The 26,009-nt window shown below is 33.5% G+C and overlaps 1 protein-coding gene across 1 annotated transcript in view; it reads right to left on the bottom strand.

The window, feature by feature from the left end:
• The window catches only part of Smp_212350 (hypothetical protein), a gene marked incomplete at both ends in the record, with an annotated part of 84,431 nt that extends 59,471 nt beyond the window's left edge, over positions 1 to 24,960 (bottom strand). Inside the window, 2 exons of the mRNA XM_018798622.1 lie at positions 6,723 to 7,021; positions 24,414 to 24,960. Coding sequence (XP_018653545.1) covers positions 6,723 to 7,021; positions 24,414 to 24,960 — 846 coding nt within the window. The remainder of the gene's footprint in view (positions 1 to 6,722; positions 7,022 to 24,413) is intronic.
• Between the last annotated feature and the right edge of the window lie 1,049 nt (positions 24,961 to 26,009).

Below are 26,009 nucleotides of genomic sequence, written 5' to 3' on the forward strand. Positions count from 1 at the left end.
ATATATATATATATATATATATATATATCAGAATACGACGAAGTAACTGAAATTAGAAATGTAAACAACCATTAAATCTCCATTCAGAAAGTCTCAAAGTTAAAATCACTCCATGAAATACGAGATTCCTGAATGTGATCTCTGATTGGATTCATGGATAGTCATTATTGACAGTTCAGCCCTATACCAAGTACTTGCTAGGTTAAAATGGATGTTTGACTGATGTAAAGTCAAAGTACCTATAATATTCCGAGGTAAAAACAATCAACATAGCAATGATTGTCTTTAAATTGTGATATTTTATAAATTTACTAATTTCCGTTTAAGTGTAACTGTACCAAAAAAACTGTTGGCCTGAATAACTGTATTTATCTTTTTGTATGACCTAATTATACTTCTTCTTCTCCTAACTGGGTATTCGTAAGTAACCAAATCGATTCATTGAAGGTGCACAGATAATTAACTTAAACATTAGTATCAAAAGTTATTTTTAGACCGTTTTCTTAAAAAAAAGAAAACCAGATAGAGATGGTGAATCGGTTGACAAGATTGTGAATCTTCATCGACTAATATTGTTAAGACATGTATTACGTATGCCTAATTCTAATCTCATATCTGCCTCAATGAAAAAATTTTTCCCGTTGTGGAAGTGAGTTGGAAGAAAGAGGCATGAAAATCAAAACGCCAAGTACTAATAGTCTCAGCTATATTGATTGAGGTTCCGTTTGAGGTCAGTGCAATAACCGCGATTATTGGTTGAAGAGGTTAACTAACATAGGTCAAGATCGATCACAACGGCCCAAACGGATTCACTCTTTATCATTCCTTTAGATTTTGAGTTGAACTATTTCTGCATGCACACCTATTCATTGTCATTTCGGACCATATTCCCAATATCTAGTCTTTGTATTAGTATTCTCACTTCGTTATTTTGGTTCCTATGCAGTTCATCTTGTTAATCTCATCTTTTTGTTTTTCACTGGTGTTCATCAGTATTCTCGGATTTTTTTCAACTAAATTCAGTTCAATGATAAGAGTTAAATTCAAAAAAATCAAACTCGTTACCACAACTGATCCACAAGATTATCATCTTAAGTAGTGAACAAACACTCAGGTAGGGAAGACAAATTTACTGTTTAATGCACAATCACACAATGGTCTTGTAAAATGTGAAAATCACACCTTAAATACATCATTTGAACATCTTCGAATTGTCTCTTACAAGCTCCACTTTTCCTTCATTCTTATCGCTATCTTGATTGCTTTCAGTTTCCATCTCTCTTCTCCTTATTTCAATCTTCTCAACCTTCTGCTCATAGACATTCCACTTCCGACTGGTGCTACGTACCACTCATATCTGTCAACATATGTAGCATAAACCATACTTCTACAACTACTCTGGACTTTGTCTTGATAATTTCCTCTTTCTAATATTGATGTAATGTGACCACTTAAACCGATGTACATCTATCTCAGGTTGTACAATATTCATAACTAACTAATCGAATCATCACAAATCACCATACAAACGAAATAAAAAAGACAATTGATATTTCAATGACCCATCAGTCAGTCAGTCAGTTAATCAGTAAGACAATAAGTGAACTAATTCATTAATTAAATCAATCAAACTAGTCACATGAAATCACACACAAGAATACTCTTTTGTTAAGATCATGTCATATGAATGTGTGTAATGATCTCATTATTGTTGACTTTCATGTGTATCTCGATGGTGATTATTGATTTTCTCTTTTAATCATTACTATTATTATTTACGAATGACAAGTTTAAAGTTTGTGCATGAATCCCTCCATCCCTCCATTGATCCATTTGTTTATTTATTCAGAATCATAGCACCAATCACAATAGAACAAACAAACAAGCACATGTGTGCATTCAGTGTGAATTGTACTAGTTAATTCATCAATTCATACAACAACAATATGTGAACAATGTTTACATTACTGAACAGAAAAACAAAGAAAAGAAAACAACAACAAAACTCCTCAATAATGCATAATACACATTTGATGGAAGAAAAACAAGTAACTTACTAAATGAGTACAATTTAGATTGAACAAGAAAGGTATTAAAAGAAGGGATCTATTTGTAGTACAATTTAATCGCCTAGAAATGTCATTGATCAGAAATCTCATCTATATTTTCATTAAAATCATGAACTGGTCTTAGTAAGATCAGTGTTAAAAATCATAAGACACTTAGACAGCTGTTTTGTCCAATATGTGGAGCTACTACTCAACAGTGCGCATCCACGACCTCGCTATAGGGATTCGAATCCAGGACAAATAATTTCACACACGAACACTTAACATGGAGACCACTAAGCTGAGGTTCAATGATGCACAAGTATAACTTTAATCATTTCACGATCATATGTGACCATCTCTCATTGTCTTCGTGGGTACCTTCCTAACACGTGACAGGATTGAACTATATCGGTCACGTTTATTTTTACTGATGAAGAATAATGAATATTCGAGATGTTGGAGAAGAGTTATAGCTTAGGTGAATGAATGATTTTGGTGTAGTTTCATTTCCTAAACTGAGTAATTTGATCGGGAAGTTTTTGTTGTGCATCATTAACAACATTGTCAGTACAAACTTTGAATAGAAATGAGCTAAAGGAATTTCTTCACAACATATGACTGACAGCCTGTTCTGTCAACATCGACCTTGACTGGTTGCTGTTATTGACCCTTGTTGTGTCATTATATGGTTACTCTAACCGGCCCCAAGGACAAAGGTTGACAAGAAAAGTTGTCTATCATGTATAAAGAGTGATTCAAAGAGCTTATTTCAACCTAAACTGTGTGATGATGTCGAGAGGAACAGTGAAAGATTCTCTAAACTGATGATCCGCTAAAATTATTCCATGACAAAAACAATCACTCATAATTGAAATAATCTTAATAACTAAACCAAATCAAAAATAATTTGATCTATGGTCTACAATAAGATTATAACCAACAGTGAAATTTTGGGAAACTAAACAACCTTCACGTACTGCTTTATGTTAAGATTTGTTATACCATGTTTTTCCTCAAAAAAGGAAAGATATTGGTGATGTTCTTTCCCACTAAAAGACATTGTTATTGATTACCGAGTTTGGAAAAAATGTAGTCTAGATCAGCGCGCTGATGAATAAGTTACTCGTCTTGTAATAACTGGGATAGAAGGTTTGATCCGCCCATACCTGGAATTAACCACTAACTGTCTGTCATACGAAATTAAATTGTAGCTCAAAGATAAGCACTGTTACTTGGTGATTGAGTTGTGCCATTTAATTAAATGATTTGTAAAGATGAGTTTAAAATCTTTCTAGCAGAGACTGACAAACATAACATAATAACGGAAAAGATCAAACATTAAAAAAAATGTCTAGAGAAAAAAAAGAAGGGATTCGTATGAAGGAATACTGTAAACCAAGATGTAAAGTACGATGAAGAGTGAATTTGAGCCATTGGACTGTCTCTAAAAAATATTCCCTAACGTTTCCAACGACAGAACTGAGTTGTCGTATGGATCCCAACTTGGTGGTAGTCCGCATCTACCAACATGGGGCCCAGACTAATAAGTCAACGACTGTATATTTCATAGCACAGCAAACCATCCTCAAAGAACAACAAGCTTAGTACTTTAGGTTCTCATATTTATTAAACATACTATTTATACAAGTGAACATATTCATAGAATAGCTACATTCTTTTTTCAAAAATAAGGAAACTTATACTACTAATAAATTCTACCTTCCTAATGTTTATCAATTAAAAATGAAATAAACACAAGGAAAGTAAAAATCATAATCTTAATTACAATAAGTAGGGAAAGTGGAGTGGGGTGGGGTGGGTTGGGGAAATGTACAGAGAGTAGAATGATATTTATAAAGTTCATATTACAACTACATAGTATGGTCATGGATACAATATGTATGTACAATATGTTTCCGCTATAATAATTATGGAAAGTTAATTATATATCGCAAATACATTATTTGTTATTGTCACTATCATTATTTATTATTATTATTATGAATGGTTATAAATAAAGGGCGAGACTAAAGTATACTGCCGAGCCAATCAGAAGCTTTCGCGGGTTTTCAAGGTCACGGCGCTAAGTTCGGTACTTGATGCTTGCGTACGATCGGTTCACAGCGGATTTTAGGGAAGACGTGATAATGTAGCGTCTACAAGAGAAGTGATCATAAGATTTTGGCACAAAATTCAATTATCCATTTGGATAAATAGAGTTTTGGCATTATAGCTGATGTCAGTTCGTGATGAAAACCCTAAGTATAATTCCTAGCCTTAACCATGAACTGTAAATCACAATTTGAATTCTTCTTACAGGTTTATATCCCTCATTTGGTCTTAGTTATTATTTGACACTCTCAGAGTCACTCTACCAATATACCAACAACATTGAAGCTATGTGGTCGAGGCTAAAAAAATTTTTGAGACCTTATCATGGTTTCAGAGGTCGACTACCATGGAGCCATATGGATGTGTTCCTGTACCGTATGCACTATGATTTTAGAACTTCTGAACCTATATCTGACCTTAAGTTTTTGAGTCATGTAAAAGAACAGTATCCCCTCTAATTTTTGAGTTTTGTATAATATATTTTTACTGTATACTAACTGCCTTCTGATTGGCTAATACTTCTCAAGGTCATTTAAGATTCGTTCAAAGGTAGACAGTATAGTTTAGTCTCGCCAAATAAAGTTATCATAGTGAATGATAACGAAAATACGATTTGATAACTTGTATATATAACAGAAACCTCCCTCCCTTGTCAAATCAAATTACCACTTACAATAGAAATACAGTTATAAATATATCAGTAGCTATGTAAAGCAACACTTAGTTGGTAAGTCAGTCGTTTATTAATAACATGAGACTTACTGGTATATATATGGTACACATCCATTTTAAGCTTTTTACACATCATAACGACATGAAAGTGAGAGAAGTGAAGAAGTTGAAATAAAACTATATGATATTAGGATCTGACAACAGAGTTTTGTATTTTTAAGTTACAATTAAGTTAGTCGGATAAATCTATGTAATGATTGAAGGATCTCATTCTTTGATTGTTTTTATTAACAAATAATGACTGACGTTAATTATTATAAGTGATAAACTATAATTTATTGAAATTAAACATGTTAACCATTGGGATGATGACTCAGTGATTTACAGGTTAAAGGGTCCTAGGTTCGATTCAGTGACTAAAATTACTCTTCTATTACACTAAATACCAAGTGTTATTTAATACATGAGTCAGTTATAATATAGTGAACAAGAACACGAATGGGGACATTCGAATGTATCAAAGCACAAATTACAGACTATCTCAATAAATTCCGATAACCATACAATGAACAGTTAATTTGCAAATTAACAACCAATTGTCTCAATCTTCACTGTTCCTTCTGTAAATATCAGTTCATCTTCACTAATTCCATTGTTCATGCATTTTCCTACCAATTGCGCTTCATTTCAGTTCCTTCCTTATCGGTCTTCTGCCAAAATACATTCTATGTCTAACCATCACCTTATACTACTTATGTGGATATAAGTAGACCACACCACAATAACACTTCAAACAACAATATCAAATACAGTTACATTAGATATTGGACTTGCGACTATATTTTTGTATGGATAGTAGCAGCAGATATACAACCCTTAACTCATCGAATGAAAGTTGACAGCCGTTTCATCCTATTGTGGGACTCCTCAGAAGTGCTCATCCACGATCCCACCTCGTGAGATTCGAACCCAGAACCTACCAGTCTCGCGCCAGAGCACTTAACCGATAGATCACTGAGCCGGCATCCCATGGTGTTTATCTCTAACTCCGACCAATCCACGAAGTTGAGCAACCGTTCACCAATTGTCTTCAGTGAGTTCCTATCTCACAACAGACCTGGTTTGAACTCCATTGGTCACTGCTTCTCACTAGAACACCTGGATTTACTTCTCGAAGTCAGAAACTAGTGAGCATATGATTATTATTATTATCAGAAGGGGTTTTTGTGGAGATTTAGTATTTTTATAGTTGAATATTTTCTTTATTTTATTATTCACAATAACATTTCCTTGTTTAAAAAATGTGAAAAAAGAAAAAACTTAACTCTAATATTACTATGAATATAGAGCATTTGTGTATGAAAACAGTAGCGGTGGTGGTAGTGATGATGATAAACACTTTCTAATCTTAATTGAGTGATCAGATTGAAATGTTTCTAATCAATATGATGAGAAAAACCATCGGTAACCTACTACTAATACTACTGTAGTGAACAAAACACTAGTTGGGGACAATCGAATGTATTTAAGCAAAGATTACAGACTATCTCAATAAATTCTGATTACCAAACAATGAACAGTCAATTTGCAAATTAACAACCAATTGTTTCAATCTTCACTGTTTCTTCTCTTATTCCATTGCTCATGCATTTTCCAGACGTTTGCGTTTCATTTCAGTTCTTTCCTCATCGGTCTTCTGCCAAAATACATTCTATGTCTGACCCACACCATATACTACTTATATGGATATAAGTAGACCACACCACACTCGTCCCCCCTTTAAAGCACTCGTTCATGCGGTGGTTCTGCTCGCCATGCCACTATCTTCTTTCACTGCAGTCTGTGCCAAACTCTCCGTCAGAATGTCGAGTCTGCGGCGCGTTGACCTCCATAGCTCCGTCGACCTGCCGGGGCACCAACATCCGCATCCACCCGGCACCTGGGACGTTCAACACCCGTACTCCACCGGCCTGCTGAGCCATCTACATCCGATGTCCGCCCAGCAGCCGCACGTCCCACTGCTCCTCTCCGTCGACAGCACCCGCTACAGCCAACGCCGCCCCGCCAGAACACTCCACTCGACGCCAACTCTCCACACCAGACTGCCCCAACTAGCACCTCAACTCCAGACCCGCAGCGGCGTCCGCAGAACAGCACCCTTCCTCCTCCTGGTTGGCAGCGACACCAAATGTAGTGAACAAAACACTAGTTGGGGACAATCGAATGTATTTAAGCAAAGATTACAGACTATCTCAATAAATTCTGATTACCAAACAATGAACAGTCAATTTGCAAATTAACAACCAATTGTTTCAATCTTCACTGTTTCTTCTCTTATTCCATTGCTCATGCATTTTCCAGACGTTTGCGTTTCATTTCAGTTCTTTCCTCATCGGTCTTCTGCCAAAATACATTCTATGTCTGACCCACACCATATACTACTTATATGGATATAAGTAGACCACACCACACTACTACTAGTGTAGTAATCCATTCGTTTACTCATTAATTGATGCTACCACAAATATTGCCACTCATAAGTAACAATTCAATTAAGAAACTTAAGTGTAGGAAGTTTTGTGGACCTTGTTAGATCTGGAAGTTTCACATTATTGATTTACTCCAGTTAGTCAATCGTTGAAAAACAGGAAGTATTGAACAGTCGTTTTATCATGGTATGGAACTCTTCAGTGGTAGCGCACATCCGCAACCTGACCACCTGGGGTCAAAACCAGGGCTTTCATGCTCCGAGGTGAGCGTTTAACCTTATTCAGGCCAGCGATTTGGTGTCAAATGGTTTCCATTTTTAATTTCGATGAAATTTTGATATTGCGTAACTAAGGTCAGTTCGTGATCGAGATCAAAATAATGATTTACATTCCTAGAATACATATTATGAACTGGCTTTAGTCGGGGAATCCATTAAAATCCAAAAAGGCAGTGGGAAATCTGAGATTATCAACTGAAGATCCCCGTCAGAGGTTAAATCTACACTGTTCAGGCATCTTACAGAAGGCGACCAAATTATCTCCAGACCACTAAATTTAGTATAACGTGGGTTCATACATACAAACTCAATTAAATATCCATTGGCAACAATTATCACACACCTGACATGGTGGAATTGAACTAGTCATAACTTCTTATTAGGATTAAGATATCAAACGAAAGTCAATTCATAATGTAAATGACCATAATTCAGTAGTAGACTAGTAGTGAACAAGAACATGAGTGGGAATAATCGACAACCATACCGTTAACAGTTAGTTTGCAAACTATCAATCAATTGTCTCAATATTGACCATTCCTTCTGCAAATATCAGTCCATAGTCTCGGATTATTATTGTTTATGCATTTTCTTACCAATTGCGTCCCGATCCTGTTATCTCCTTATCAATCTTCTAGTGAAATATATTCTATGCTTGAGCATCACCATATACTACTTATGTGGATATAAGTAATCCACACCACAGACTGATTAAATATAGAAAATGTATCGATATATATATCTTGAACATTTATTCAATATGAGTATTACAGAATGTCTTAGTAAAATCTGAGAACCTTACAGTAAATACTTTATTTGCAAAATGTCAAACAATTGTCTCAGACTTCATTGTTCGTTCATTTCCATATCAACTACTGTCCGTTTTTGTTCTTTTCCCTTCAATCTTCTCAACATTCTGCCGCCAGGCATTTCACTTTCGATTGAGGATACATACTACTTATATCTGTCGACATCAGTAGCACACACCACAACAGTAGTATTATTACTGAGAAATAAGAGTAACACGTTCCTCGTACCTGATCAATTTCAATCAGTCACGTAAGTAATTCATATGCAACATTTGAACTTAATTTGGTATTGAACGTTCGCCATGCACCCATTAGCGTACAAACATCATGTACATAATTGTGATTATTGTATAACACAGTTTGATGATGACTAGGATGTGTATAATAGAATTATATAGATCGGAATAAATGTATTGATATGTATATATTTATAAATTAATTTAACCTTATTCGTATTGGACTTGATCAATGACCTCATGCTTCAAAACCATACACATACACACACACACACGACAGTTAGATCAACATCATCATCGGTAATTTTGTTTTTCTGATCGATCTTCTGTGTAAAATGTGAAAAGAGATAATGAAATGAGAATCACTAATAAATATTGATCTATCGGTAGTAAACTTTTATTATTGATAATAAACTGTGTAAAGAAAAAAATATTGTCATTGTTAGTAGTGTGCCGAAGGGGGGAAGTTGTTGTGGAGATTGACTATTAAAGACCGAGAATGATTGAACAATCGTTTCATCCTAGTCTGGGACTACTCAGAAATAGGCAAAAGTAATCAGGAAACAGATCGATTGATAATGGACGCACTAATAACTGTTACGCAAACTTAAAAGAAAAATAATTAGTCAATTGACGAGATTTGAAGTGATTCCCAAATATTGACTTTTAATGGATACGCAATCTTTAAAGATCGTTTTACAAAACATGTAGGTAAGTAGATAGATAATGAAAAGTAAATACTATCGAACAGAAAATTATTCAACATTGTAGTAGCTTTCAAGTCTATTTCTATATATATAGTAGGGCGATGGTTTATTGGTTAAGGAGTTCAACATTCACCCACTAAGTTTAAAGTTTGAGCCCCCCCCCCCTACCTACTGGGCAACCAGGTTAAGATAGTAATCATTGGCCTTCACACTTGAAATGTGGTTCATAACCAAGTACTTGGTAAATGACTGAATGAACAATATATGTGACTAATAGTTAACTATACATGAAAAGTAGGAGAGATTCAATCTAACGATAAATAAACTAGTGATCAGATTTTACCATACACATATACATAACTTCCATACAGGTAACAGTTAATTCAAAGTACAATTTTGAGAATCCTTATTTACATTTTTTAATGATTAATCATCTTCTATATGGTGATCAATTGTAAAAACAAAGACAAAAAATAAACAACTTATCAAAATTAAAACTTTGAAATCTTAATAGTTGAGATCATGAGTCACTTGAAGTTAGACCATCATGGAAAATCTGAAAGCACTGGACGGCTGTTTCGTCCTACTGTGGGACTCCTCAGCAGTGCGCATACATGATCCCACCTCGCGAGATTCGAACCTAGGACCTATCAGTTTGGAAAAATTGATGTTCCTTTTATTTCGTATGAGATAAAAACTTAATCTAATACAGAACAATAACATTTACAATCCTTTAATTTAATGGTAACTGTGTTCAATTTAGGATTCTGTGATGAATGTAAAATATTTATAGTATACATTATGGACTGATATTAGTACGATAACTATTAAGAACAAGGATGTACTAGACAGTTGTTCTGTTTTAGTATAGGACTCCTCAGAAGTGCAACATTCATGATTCCACTGAAGATTGAATACTGAATTTTAGGTCTCTGGTGTGTGACTGCTTAACCTCTAGATCACTTAGTTGAAATCCAACACGGTATTTATCTATATTTAATCAATTCACGATTCTACATGACCATCTTTCATTCCCATTGATGGGTAACTATCTGACAAATGACATGATTGGACTCCTTTGGACCTGGGTTCGATTCTTCGTGGCGAGGCCATAGTTTTGTAGAGATGAAGAATCCTACACTAGTATGCAACATTTGTTTAATGTTTCCTGATTTCTATTGATGGTCTAGTTAAAATCAGTTCGTAATATAAAGTATTAATTATATGTTTATTATTCATTAGCTTCGAAAAGAATCCCTATAACTCCATTGAACAGTCACTAACGGTAAAGTGCTACCAACTTCACTGACATTGGAAACATACACCAATAAAATCCGACCCAATGGTCAACGTTATCGTTGCCACCTTAATACCCAATGGTTCTGGTTTCAAATATATATTGTACCATAGGTGTGTACTTCTGAAGAACTCAACCGTAGTTTAATCATAATTTCAGTCTTGTCCATATAAACGTTAATTCCAGAGAGTAGAATAAGAAATTTCCTTGCTTTCTTTTGTAATAAATGTTATTACCATTATCATTATGATTACTAAGAACATCAGAAAGTTTCTAGGACACATGGCATTAAGATCAATCACCAATCAATAAACATATCGAAACCGATCAGATTTATTAGCCAATTAGGAAGATCATGTACAAATATAGGATCAAGAATCAGATCAAAGGGAAATACAATCAAAACGAAGATGCGCACAATGATAAGTTGAAAGTCAACAATAACCAATCTAAGATCGAGGTTCACAGGACTTCACTTTTACCTGAAGTTTATGCTGATGATACTGTTAAGAACAATGAAAGCTCAGCAACTAAATCATCCAGCTCAGTGGACAAAATTTCACAAAAATTACCAATATTGTTAATCATTCACCTATTTATCCACCTATCTATCTATCTATCTATCCATAATCTCAAGATCTATCCTACTACTTCCCATAACAATCAATATAAACATGATTCTATCTCATTGCAAAAACAAGTGACGACTTCAACCAAAACAATCATCTAAGCATAACCGCCCATTTGAGAGTTTATCTGTACATAAACAAAATTGACGCTGTTGTAAACACCAAAGAGTTAACGGCGAGTAATCATATTGTCTTCCACATATCCCCACCCATCCACATCGTCATCATTATTACTATAATATACTAATTGGTGGACAAATCAAACTAACAACAGACTATTGTTACCAGGGTAGATAGATAAACAGACAGGTGCAAAATAGAGAGATAAACATACAAAAAAGAACAATTTCAACAAGGTCGTTTCATAGTAAGCATTGTTTGCTTATAAAAAATTAGACAGTAGTAATACAATAACACACTCTAGAGTTCGACGCCAATTTAATGACTCCGTTGTCAGTTTTAAGATAAGTACTATATATGTATATAAACAATTAATGTGTGTGTGTGTGTACTACTAATCACTACTTCTACTAATCCCATAGAAAGGTAATAACAATATAAGAACATATGATAATTCTCCTTTCTTGTACAACAATCTTAATTGATCTAATAATAGTCTAGATATAGACAATACTTACACAGAATGAAAACAATTAATTACACCTAAGTAAGGTTACAAACAAAAAGACCATTAAAAAACACAAAATAACACATTGTTGAGCGATAAACAAACAAACAAACTGGTAACCGCTTCCATAACAAAGATATTTCCAATACATTATACCTCTCTCTCCTCTTCCCATCACCTTTGCATTGATCGAACATATAAGAAAGAGAATTACGATGTACACACATTCACACACACACACACACATAGGCATCTCAAAAAAGAAGGAATATAGACATAATTTATTAATGAGGTCTAGAGTTGACCTAATAACAGACATTCCCAGTCTCTTTTGGCTGCATTGATATGATTGTAGTATGTAGTGTGTGTGTGTGTGTATATATATATATATACATACAAGTTGTTTTCTCCAAATCCGTTTGTGACTCATCTATCCATGTATAGCATAGATATGTACATGTCCTTTTAAAGCTCACGCGTTTAAAAAGTACAAATTTACCAATAAATCACTCTTCTGTTATTTACCTTATTTATGTTACAATAGAAAGCTTAGCGGATAAAATGAAGGTCATCATTGCTACCACTACTACTAGTACTACTAGTACTACTACTACCACTACTATGTACAGATGAATCATCATTGTCTTTCATGATAAATATTACTATAAAAAAGACATTATGAACTAACAACACAATGTCAACAAATATCAACAGGATTATTATTATTATTATGATTATATGGTGTAATGAATATGAAGAGCAAAGAAACCGCGACGGTTAAATAGTCAAGTCTTCAAGATAAACATATTAGCTCAATTGATGTGCCGGCATAATTTATAGATGAACAATGTGTACTTTTACAAAACAATCTATCTCAACAGATACAAATAGAAGACGACCAAAAAATGTAAACGGAATTTTTTTGTAAATACTCAGAAGAATTCAATGATATTGTCTTATTTCTCTTTCTATCATCTGGAATAAACAGTTCATTAAGTTATTTACACAGAACATAACTAGATCTTCTACTAAACATACTACTATTCATTGTAAGCAAAGATGGATATTGGCTAGGAGTAGAATCCAGAACGCGCGTTTCATCTTATTTGGGACTCGTCAGGCTATATCGAGGCAATATACACAGTATACACATATACCAATAAGAGACTGATCAATAGTAGTCCTACACATCAATGGGAAGATAAAAGTAAATAACACTAAGTGAATTTAAAAGTTCACCCCATTGCACAAACAGGTGGCTATCAGGACTCAGTAGCTATGTAGATAACGCGATGGTGTTTGAAGCGAACGGTACTGGGTTCGAGTCCCAGAGTGAACATCAACTCTGAGATGCAGATGCATGCAGCTGACGAGTCCCAAATAGAACGAAAAGCGCGTCCTGGATTCCACTGCTAGCCACTATCCATCTTTGCTTACAATCCTTGTGAATTAAGGCTATATCGGGGCAATACACGCAGTATGCACATATGCCAATTAAAGACTGACCAGTTGCAGTCCTAAACATCAATGGAAAGATTCGAACAAACAATACTAAGTGAATTTATGCTACTATTCATCTCAAAAAAAGAGTGTGGATTCTCGAGAAAATGAAAACATACGTCTAAACTTTAAGAGACTTAAATGGAAATACTTCGTTTACCGTCTTCATCAAATATGGAACACTTAAGATAAAGAAACTATGTCTTACTGCCAATGTTTAATCAGTAAATTTCATTCTTGAATTAAGTAAACTCGACCATCACTAGGACTAGATACTACTCATTATAATACTGATTATTATTTGGTGACAAATTGATAAAATCAATGCTGTTTGTTTTGATGTAGTCATAATTAACGTACAGTCTGGTGAAAATGTACCTCAAACCAGGTTGCCATACCACATTAAACATGATGAGATGAAAGTTTACACGATAACTAGTAAAGGAGTCGAAAAAACGGTTGTGGCAATGACTGTGAGAAAAATGAAACAGTCTGAATATGTCTCGAAAACGTAGAATGAAAAAGTGTGCATGAATATTGAAATACAAAATCTACATAAAGTGTGCTGTTGTGACCGATTCTGAACCGAATCACCTGACATCTTAAACTACTGATCGAGGTGGTATCAATGAAATAGCCAGTATTACAATAATTATAGATAAATGGTAGTATATAGAGAATAAACTGATGCACATAGTCGATTATCATAATACCTTACAAGTTATAAATAACGGTTCAAGCTGGCCTATATTTGACTCATTTGTATTTGAAACAGTTATCCACCGTAAGCAATGGATGAAGGGTTGCACAAGATCGTGGATGGAATGAAGTTATACTTCTACATCATTGGATGTCGACTTAGTGATCTGGATAACAAGCGTTCGGGCACGAGAATGAAAGTCCTCAGTTCGATTCTACGTGTGGGGTCATGGATGCCTACTGCTGGGGAGTGCCATACTAGTACGAAACGGCCGTCCAGTGCTTCCAGATTTCTAATGACAGTCTAGCTAAGATCGGTTTGTGATTTCAACTATGAAAATACTACAATCTCCACAAATTCTTTATACTTATAAAAATCATGTGTTCACTGGTGACGAGCTTCAAGACGCTACTTCTGGAGTTTTAGTGGGAATCCATGACGAGTGTTCATTTCGCGTAGGGTATGATATAGTTATCCACCCCAGGAAAGTTAACATCCTAATTTTTCATTCTTTTAGAACTATGTGTTATGTTGGATTAGACTGATAACAAGCGGCTTGGCTTTCAAGATATACAGCTTCCAACCCATTGATCAAAGATGTGAACCTTCTCCAAATCTCACCTACTTTGATTCAGGAAACCTGACAATATGATTAACCTTCATCACAAACAGTATGGCTCAAAGCCAAGTACATTAGCCTGTATTCAATAAACGAGTACAAACCAAATCTATTTCGTATCAGCAACATAATTACACACAGACGCATACTCACACAAAAAAACATGCTACGAAAGTGAACTATCTCTTAGGGTTTCTTAGTTTAATAACAAAAAAATATCTCATAGTTGAAAGCGTGATTCAATTGAAGCTAGACCACCATGGAAAACCTGGAAACACTGAACGGCCGTTTCGTCCTATTATGGGACTTCTCAGCAGTGCGCATCCACGAACCCGCACTCGCGAGATTCGAACCCAGGACCTACCAGTCCTGGGTTATCTGTTAAGTTGATGAATGATAACAAGTAACTAATCAACAGCTGTTTATCAACCTAAATATCAGATTGATGAACAGAACTCAATCTAAACATTTACCACGACTTACTTATAAAAATATTTATCCAAAATATTAAGAATAAAATGAATAATTAGAATTAAGTATGTTTTGAGCACTTCAAAGTGTTTTCAACAAACTCATTAAAAGGATTTTGAGGTAGTGTAGAAAAGAAAGGTGCTTAAGTTTCTGTTAACTAGATGATGAACATCATGTTCTTATTCAGATTCATCAACAATTTTATATACCTCCTTGAATCATCACATAATGGTATTGCTCCGACTGGAAATATACTTCAAACGCCTTTTTTACAATGATTATCAAATTTTATGAAGCGATCATTTAGTGCTAACCCATAGTTGTATATTATTTTGGAAATACTCTTCATCACTGATTGACTTTAGTTAGAAAATCAATTTAAAACCATAAAGAGATGATTGAATGTTTTATCCCAGTACATATTCATGTAAATTATCTTTAGATTGGACAAATATTCACAAACTTTACACGCTAACAAAATCAAGTTGTCTGTCTAGCCCTGACAACTGATGAAATTCTTATGAGGCAGTTGAGATGTGACTATTATTAGATTGAATAATTCGACATCACGATGCAGTTTTTTGATGACAGGTAGTTTTGTTAGCAAGCAATAGAAAACATGAAAATGACTCAATTAAGTAGCTAAGGAGTCAGTCTTAGTTAACGTAGCATCTGATATGAATATGAATTAAATGGGGGGTGAAAAATGAATACAGCTATCTTAGAGAGATCGATCACTGGCCATGAGACTCAGAACTTTCAACCATCGTTTCTAATTATCACATAGCTTTCAATTAGAAGATCTGCACCTAGTCACTTAGTTTACATCAACAGTTAATGGTTTTATGAATCGATGCCATGTCTTAATTTCACCTATCAAAGTTTTAATCCAGTTAGTCAATAATGACAAATAGGTGTTGACACAGGTTTTGTAAGATATGTTGATGAAGGTTTAAGGGGTCAAACAGACGACTTACCATTTTGACCTGGTACCTTATGTTTACCACAGCATTATTTATATTACATGGTTCTACTAACGCGAGCAATCTTGAACACACCTACGATCAAATACGTACAACCTATGTATGTCTTCCGAATTATATAGGCGATATTTCACAGTGGAAGAGCAACACGAAGCAAATCTTTGGGTAGTATTATTGATTGTTGAAAGACAGACGGGAATTGGCGAGACTATAATTTATGGAACCAATCACATTTAAGATAGCAGGTCTTGGATTTTGGAGCGAAATTCATTCCTTCATTCGGCTAAATACCATTTCGGCACTATAGATGATGGTAGTTCGTGATGAAAACAATAAATCTAATTCTTAACCCTAACGTCCAACTGTAAATTTTAATCCTAATTCCTGACACAAATTTATAACAGTCATTTATTTCTAGTACATAGGTGGATACTTTCAAGGTCATTTTAGCGTTGCTCAAAAACTGACCATAAATTATAGTCTCACTGGAACGCATCTTAAATATTCTTGCATGGCAGTTCAAGAAGTTTAGGGAGATTTTTGTATTTTGTTAGTTTTTGTCAACATAGAAATATATTGTGTGTGTACTTTAAGTCGACTAATGAATCTCTTGATAAGACTCAAAGCCTCTTAATGATGAAATTGGACAAAAGTTGGAAAAAAGTAGCCTTAAGTAACAGTACAGAAAGCATCAGAGTTCTTTCAAGATTGCAGATATACCTTCCTAATGAGTGATAGCTAACAAGAGATTCACGTTCATTAATTCTTGTCCATTATCTCCCGTTATCCACTTATTCTTCTTCACATAATATACTTTATTAGTATCTTATTATTAAATTGATTGTAATAGACTATACAACTTAGATATCAGTGTAGTTGTAGCACTGATCGAGAGTTCTCTTTTCATGAGACTTGAGGAAACCACATTTCAACAATGAGGAATAATTCACATATAATAAATATAAAAACAAGCAACTTCGTTTGTGAGTATATCTGTGTACAGTCACCTTTCCTACAGTATTGATATCAACAGTTTAAGTCTTTATCCATTATAAAAAAAACTCATACACGACGTAAAACCCAACCAAAAGGTACTCTGACATTAACGTTACTATTTTGAGATAATGAACGTTTTCACAAACTCAATTTATGATCAGTCCAGTTTTTTTCGAATTACAAGTTTGATGTTCAAAAAGACTGTCTGTTTCCATTTTGTTATCGTCACTTAGAGACTTGGACTGAGTTGCAATGTTAATAGAAAGACACAGTTCTTTTATTAAAGTTTTCCTTATTGCAATAAAAATCTCTTTGGATTATGTACGGAAGGAGGGGGGAGTCGAGGCAATAATATCAACTGATTGTTATCACATTCAATATCATAACACCTATATATTACCAAATTTTCAGTATTTCTTCCTCACTAGAACTTAAACAGATTATGAAGCTAAGAGTCACTCATAACAAGAAATCAATTTGACAGATAGTAGATCGTAATGTTGTGTACGAAGACTGAAGTGAAATAAACCAATTTACTGTTTAATGCAAACAGTCACAACGCCTTGTTAAAAAATGAAAATTATGAAATGGTGAAGAACATTTGTAGCTCAGGTGGATGATTTTGGTAGGATTTTGTTCTCTGAGCTGGATCGTTCTTTTAAACGACATTATCAGCACAAAATTCAAGTAGAAGTGAAGTTTTCGAATTTCTCCACATATGACTCTCAGCTTGTCCGGTAGACCTCGGTCTTGATTGGTTATTGTTGACCTTAAACCTATCATTGTTTACTTCTTTATTTTGATTGTATCTCCTATCAGGAGATGAAAGCTCCGCGACCAAACCATCTAGCTCGGAGAAAAAAACTCCACCAAAAGACGAAGATCACACATTAAATACATCATTTACATATCACTGGGTTGTCCTTTACACACTCCATTATTCCTCTAATTCTATTTTTATTTCGATTGCTCTCATATTTCCTTTGTGTACTCTTCATTACAATCTTCTACTACCAGGTATCCCACTTCCGATTGTTGCCTTATACTACTTATATCTATCAGCATAAGTAACATACATCACATTAACACTATTGTTCTTATGAGATAACCCAAAACTGATATTTGAATGTATCCCAATTTTTTTATAAAAAAAAGTCCATATACATCACAGTTATATGTAGAACATATTGTTTAGTTAGCCATATTACTCTTATTTGAATTCTAATATTGAAAGAATAAATCAGTAAAAGTTTTTCATCATTCCCCCCCCCATTGCCTTAGATAATTACCAAATCGGTATCACGTGACAAAAATCGATAACAGAATACATATATAAATATAAATATAGATTGAAGATAATTGGCTAGATTTTGAAAATTTAAATTTTTGCAATGTATGTTTACAAAAGAAAATAAAAAAATTTTTTAAAATGTTATTGAATAGGAGGGAAATGAATGTGAAAGCTTGAACCAGATTGCCAGGGCGAAACGTTGGATTTATTTCAAATTCACTTCGCTGAGATTTTACAAAGATATATTCCTTCTTCCTATTTAATGTCTTACATCAACTCGGCGCTCAAATACTGTGAACCTATTCGCTCTAATTTAGATGAAAGTTCTTATAGATGAATGTGAATTAGTTACTCTTTTTTCTTTTCTTAGTGAAATATATGAAAATGATAATGAATTAAATATATAAATATATATTTATGTAAACTAGGCAAAGAACAGAACTTATCAATCCATGTATACATATAGTCAGTTATACACAATCCATGATCATAAGCCAATTACATAAATCTATATTTAATTAGTTAGTAGGTACTGATTTTAATAGTTGAATTGATGAGTCGATCAAAGCTAGACCACCTCCATGTCGAATGGAGACAGTTATCCACCTTAGACAACGGATGAAGAATTGCGCAACATAATGTATTAATTCAAATTAGACATTAACATTATTGTATGCCAGCTCAGTGGTCTAGAAGTTAAGCGTTTCCGTTCCGCATGCAAGTTCGTGGATGCGCACTATTGAGGAGTTCCATATTAGGACGAAACGGCCGTTCAGTGCTTTCAGATTTTCAATGGTGTTCTAGCTTAAATCAATTCATGAATTCCTTTATTAAAATTATTACAATCTCTACAAATCCTCATTCTGAAAATACTGATTTGAAAATTTAAGTCAGTTAAACATCAAGTCTCAAAAGGTTAGAAATTTATATTGTGATTCGATGTTAGAAAAAACAGCAGTGAAAATACGGTAGCAGAACATATGAATGGTTTTTTTCTACCCGTGTAGATACATTTACACATTATAGTCCTCTGATTACCGTTATATCAAAACTGAAATGTTAACTATTTATCACTTTCCCAATTGTTTTTATATTTGTTTCCAAATTTTGTGTAGGTGTCAAGTTGAAGATCATGAAAGTGAATTAATTGATCAGGGAGCCAAGGGAATTTTATAAAATACATCTTAGAAAGAGATGTATTTGGTGCATAGTAAAGGTTAGTAATATTCTATAGCTTTATAAGCAAAGATGGATAGTGGCTAGCAGTGGAATCCAGGACGCGCGTTTCGTCTTATTTGGAACTCGTCAGCTGGATGTAACTGCATATCAGAACTGATTTCCACTCTGGGACTCGAACCCAGTACCGTTCGCTTCAAACACCATCGCGTTATCCACTTAGCTACTGAGTCCTGATAGCCACTTGCTTGTGCAATGGGGTGAAGTTATAAATTCACTTGGTGTTATTTACTTGTATCTTCCCATTGATCAGTCTCTTATTGGTATATGTGTATACTGTGTATAGCCTCGATATAGCCTTAATTCACAAATCCCAGAGTGAACATCAACTCTGAGATGCAGGTACATCTTACTGAATTCCACTGCTAACCACTATCCATCTTTGTTTATAATGCTTGTGAATTAAGGCTATATAGAGGCAATAAGCACAGTATGTACATATGCCAATAAGAGCCTGATCAATTGTAGCCTTAAACATCAATGGGAAAATTCAACCAAACAATATCAAGTGAATTTAGTCTATAGCTTTGCATAAGAAATCAATTGTCTTATGGTTTTGTAATATTTACTGGATCTGTTTAAAATAACTTCAATTAAGACAATGAAAAAAATATGTAGAGCGAACATACACCCTGAGATGCAGGTACATTCAGTAGACGAGTCCCGAATATGATGAAACGTGCGTCCTGGATTCTACTGCTAGCCAATATCCATCTTTGCTTACCATGCTTGTGAATTAAGGCTATATCGAGGCAATACGCACAGTATGCACATATGCCAATAAGAGACTGGCCAGTTGCAGTCCTAACACATCAATGGGAAGATTCAAACAAACAATACTAAGTGAATTCAGTAGTATGATTCGTTTTTCTAAAGATTTTTAAAAGGTAATGCTTTTTTTTAATTTTGTTTATATTTGTGTTTCTAGATCACTATTTTTTATTGATTAAATATTCCCCATATTATCATCATTATCGATGTAAATATATATATACTCTCTAAGTTGTGAAACTAATATTTCAGTGAATGTTTGATTTTGCAGTTCAAGAGTATCTATAAACAGTTAAAAAATAAATGAGAACTGAAGATCTCTTTTAAAATTCATTGAAGTTAACATGTCTATTTAAACAACCTCTTCATACTTGTTTAGTAGAATAATATACAGTATACGTATGGTTTCATACGTCTAATCTTTATTGTAACATTGAATTAATTCAAAGCAACTTCTGTCGGTTCTTGTACGTTTATATTAAGTTATGACTTGACAATCTAGTCATCAACTGAGTAACAGAAAATATATTACATAATTAAATACACGTCTTTACTTATTACAATATTGATAGCATTAGTAAAATTGTTAGATACAATTCAACTAGTAAATATCATAGAATAATTAAAATCAACCCTAAAATTCTACTTTATGATAAATGAAATATTTGGTTTATAAAGGAGAGAAGCTATGACCAGTGGAGTTAAATCATGTTGGGTTTGAGACAAGTATGATCAATGCCAATAGATGATGATCATATAATATCGCAAATCAATTGAAGTTAGATATGTAAATCAGTGGATTCTAAATCAATGAATAAGGATTAAGCGGTCATCGCCGTGCCTAAAGGTTAGAGGTTCAATGTCTAGTGGATATTCACAACTGAGGAATCCCGTACTATGACGAAACAGTTAATCTCCAGTTTTCCATGATTATCTATTTAGCTGACGTCAATTAATGATCTAAGGTAAAAAAAAAAATTGAACAATACCCATAGACCTTTTTCAGTAATAGGGCTAAAATTGTTTTAAAAGGAATGCAAGTAAAGAAACAAACAAAATCGATGGTTATTGGAACGTATATCAACTCATTACATTTCCTGATATCTAAGTGGAGATGACCATCTACAGATATGGACCTAAAGATTCATATGAGATTATTTTTAACACCTTATCTTTTAAAAAGTAGAGAAATAAAATTAATCAGGGAAAATTATAAAGAAAAATACAAATATGTATCGTAACTACAATAACATTTAGTGATCAAATAATTCTTGAATAAAACTGTCACTCATCAAACTATCATGGTCGATAAAAAATGGAGAAAACTAAAATGGCTACGAATTAGTAGAATATCAAATGTCGTGGAAACTAATAAATTTCGAGCAGCGATAACATGTTCAAAACTTTGATGGAAAATGGCTGATTTCAGAATCGTGGACTATTAAAACAGTCAACCTATTCAGCAGTCTTACTATGAGAATTCTAATATTTTAAGTTTAATCGCTGACAGGATTGTCAGTGGATGTATCCAAGTATTTGATTAGTTAGGACTAAACAGTTAGTACTCATTGGTCTCGGATGGTAACTTAGGTAAATTCAGTTCGTGATATAAACTACCTTTAAATTGGAAAACCTTAACAAACCTCCTTGTGAAAAATACTAAAAACAAACAGGTGCATATCCATCAGTTATTGACTTTAAGCCTTGTTAGCCATATGTGCCTTTAGTTATCGATTTCTTGTATCTCGAACATCTCACAGACAAGAAGCTAAAACTTCAGCATAATCAATCGAGAACAAAAGTTTCTCAATTTTATGAATTAATATCTTCTGATATGTTTGGCGAAACGAGGACACGTGAAGTGGAGTATACTTGTTCTTTCTCAAATATTTCCGTACCACAATAGATTTTATAAAGTACTTCAGCACACTCAAAAGTAACAGTGTAGGCGTCAAGGTTCCGATGGAACATCTAACAATGACAATTGATGTAAATCCCGAAAATACTCAAAGTTTGTCTGTGAGAACCAGTGTAGTAACATTACATATTTCATTTACGATTCATAAATAGTGTAACAACATCAAAAAAGACCAGAGAAAAAATCTGAGCAAAACTAAAGATAGATATTCCTGCATAGAAGTTGAAAAATACGTTGAAAGAAAAAAAACTACGAGAAAATAAAGGTAATATCAGATTGTTTTACCAAAGTAAAACCCAACCAAAATGAAACGAAGTACCTAAAACAAAGTGATAACATATCATGGGATAGAAAAGGGGACATAATATAATAATTATCGATATGAACCTTGTGAATGAGAGTAAAACGCAGAGAGATTTTATTTCTTTTAAAAACGCATCCTACTGTTTATTTTATAGACGTAGAAAACCCTAACAGGTAAACCACTGGCTTCGGTCTAATTCTACATTCAACTACCTAATGGTGTGATTTTTGAAACTTCAGACAACAGATACAAAACTGACATAACCATTTGTCATTCTATAAACCTATAACTGCTTCACTTGTTCCAAGTCAATACTGATATCAGAGAAGCGTTCAATAAAGAGCCGCTGAGACCTTACAAACAAAATAAGACCAAAACGTTTGAACTGGTGACTTAGACTCACCTTACTAATTAAATAACGAGATTCATTCTACTTAAATACGATATCAGATCACTAATTCTAACATCGTACATACTGTTACCAAGATCCCTATAGCTCTCTTTATAATTCCGATCAAGTACCTAAGATTACTTAGATAAGTCTGACAAGCTGAAGCTTTACATCACCTTATTTACAATCCAGACAGTGAAGTGCATTCACTGAAGCTATGAATATAACAAAGCTTATGAATATTGAAAGTCCCAAAAGACATTCGATGCTAAAACCAACTTCAGTTTCCTAATGTCGGAAAAAGCATTCAACGAAAAAAAAGAACCCACTACAAATCATCTTAGAATCAATCAAGATACTTGGAAAAGGAAATTATTCGAGAAGATTAGTATATAATTGAGGAAAAAAACATTATCTAAAAGTAATCTTCCACATTTCCCTACACTAAACAATTTAAGACTTCTATATTGTTGATGTGACTTAAAATTATACAGACCAATTTATAGATGATAACATATCGGTCATATTCTATCTATTCAATCCCAATTAATGCACATCAGCTTAAAGATAAAACACACTGAGTATTTGTTTTGGTGTGTATTAGCAAATGACTGAAAAAAAAAGCCAAATGAACGTTTACTCAGTTCTATGCCCACAATAATGTTATCACTGTGTCATATTCCCTGGAAGCTGATGGATGATTTCTCTGTTCATTGCTGAAATAATTAACACAATTTGCAACTAGGGCTCTCTCTTTCTATGTATTTATGTATATCAAGTGTTTGCCGAATGACATTGTTTTTATAAATAAGCACACGACAAGCGGTAGCAATGTCATTTTATAATTTATCAGCATAAAATTTATAAAGTACATGGTTCTAGTAGCTTCAATTGACTGATGATTTCAACTATGAAATTACATAGGAATTGTCAACGGTACATATCCGTGTGTCTGCAGTGTATCTTGTTTTTCAATGTTTAACATCCATGAGGTATCGAGCATTTTTCTCGTTTATTTATTGAGTAAATACTGAATTAAGAGTACAACTTTCACTGAAGATTTCATTTCAAGCTCTAACGTTCATTCTATTTACTTTTTTTTCATTCGGAAAGTTGGGATGAGCGCTACAATGGCATGTTCATAAAATACATTTGTAGGCAGATAAATTTATATGATTAAAATGAAACCTTCAGTAAAGACTCTAATGTGTCACAATTCCCCATTAAATATACGGAAAAATGTTCTAAAATGTTTACGTTATTTCCACTTCATGTAAACATAAATATAAATAACATCTATGACAATAAAACAATTTTGAACTCACCATGTACTGAATTTTTCCCACTAGTCGTTGTTGTCGCTGTCATTGATGTTTGAGATTGATTTAAAAGTTCCGAAAGATAAGCAGACATTGATGAAATATGTTGTTGTGATTGTTTCAAACTAGATTGTTGTGATTGAAATTGTTGATTTCCTATTGAATCTTCACATAATTTTGTATTCATAAGTGTTCCACTACTTGTTTGTTGTTGTTGTATTTGATTGTTATTAGCAAGTAAACCAGATTGTGTTAAATGAGGTTTTAATAAACCAAGTAATGTATATGGTGTAACAGGTGGTACCCATAATGGTGATTTACATTGTGAATTATCATCTGTTAAATTTACACGAGTCTGTCGATTCAAATCCACATCGTTATTATTATTATTATTATTACAATTTAATAAACCATTTGCTGTTTGAGTTAAATTCATTTCAAGAAAAGAGGATGGAACTGTATTTCCCATAATTAGATCAATATTAGAATGAGTAATATTTGATCTGTCTGTTAATGATGCTGCTGCTGATGATGATAGAAATTGTGATTGCATTGAATAATGATGACTCATGACACACAACACACCACAATTAAACTATGGTTTAGTACCATATGTTCTCTATATATATTAATATTGACCTGGAATATAACAATAATAATGTTTATTGTTTGTTTGTTTTTTTCTACAGATCAAAATGAACAATTCATAACGTGTGCGCTTTAAGTTAAGCTGCTGACAACTGTACAATTAGATAGATACATATATATATATACATAAGACCGAATGACCTAAATTTTGCCAAGGCTAAGTAAATTAGAAATGATTATTATTATTTTTTTGTTGTTTGTTTGACAACCAATCCAGACATCAACTCAAAAGCATGACATATATTTTTTTGGTGCTATTTCAATGTCTCCTTAAGCATGTCGATAATATGTGTGTCTACTAAACTAAACTACCTTTACTTGGGTTTTAATAATGTGTATATTAATATTGTGCGTTCATTCTTTAATTTTTGTAAACAATTTATTCACATACACACACACATATATATATACGAACAAACAAACAAACACTTAACACACGTGCCATAAACTTACATTGGATATCCAGGCTCCCATAGTCTTTTTTATTTTTGTGAATTGAACCAATCATTTTTTTACCCGCTTAAACCAATCCAATAATATCCACCCCCGAATATTTAATGGGCTGATTACAGATATCTGGTCTGATTTTAGTTTGACCTTCGGAAAGTATCATGATTGGGCAAGTAAAATGATTAGTCAAGGATATTCATTAATTGTTTATAGTTCATAAATATAGGAAATACTTTTATCTTGTCTGTTGAAAGGTATTTTTTGGGGAGGATACAACATGGAATTCCCTTGCAGTTAATAGTGAATGAAATCAAGATAGAAACCATGGAGGGTAATAGTAATCTTGTTTACTGGGGTTTTACTTGTTTCTAGGAAAATATTTATTGGCTAGTAACCACATTTCAAGCTGACTTGACTTATTTTTTGACTTATTTGAAACTCTCTATATGTCATTGTAAATTATTATATATTAGTAACCATAGTGTAGAAAGCTAGAAACCTCAA

This window comes from Schistosoma mansoni, chromosome 7, assembly GCF_000237925.1.
Source record: "Schistosoma mansoni strain Puerto Rico chromosome 7, complete genome".
Taxonomy (NCBI): Eukaryota; Metazoa; Platyhelminthes; class Trematoda; order Strigeidida; family Schistosomatidae; genus Schistosoma; species Schistosoma mansoni.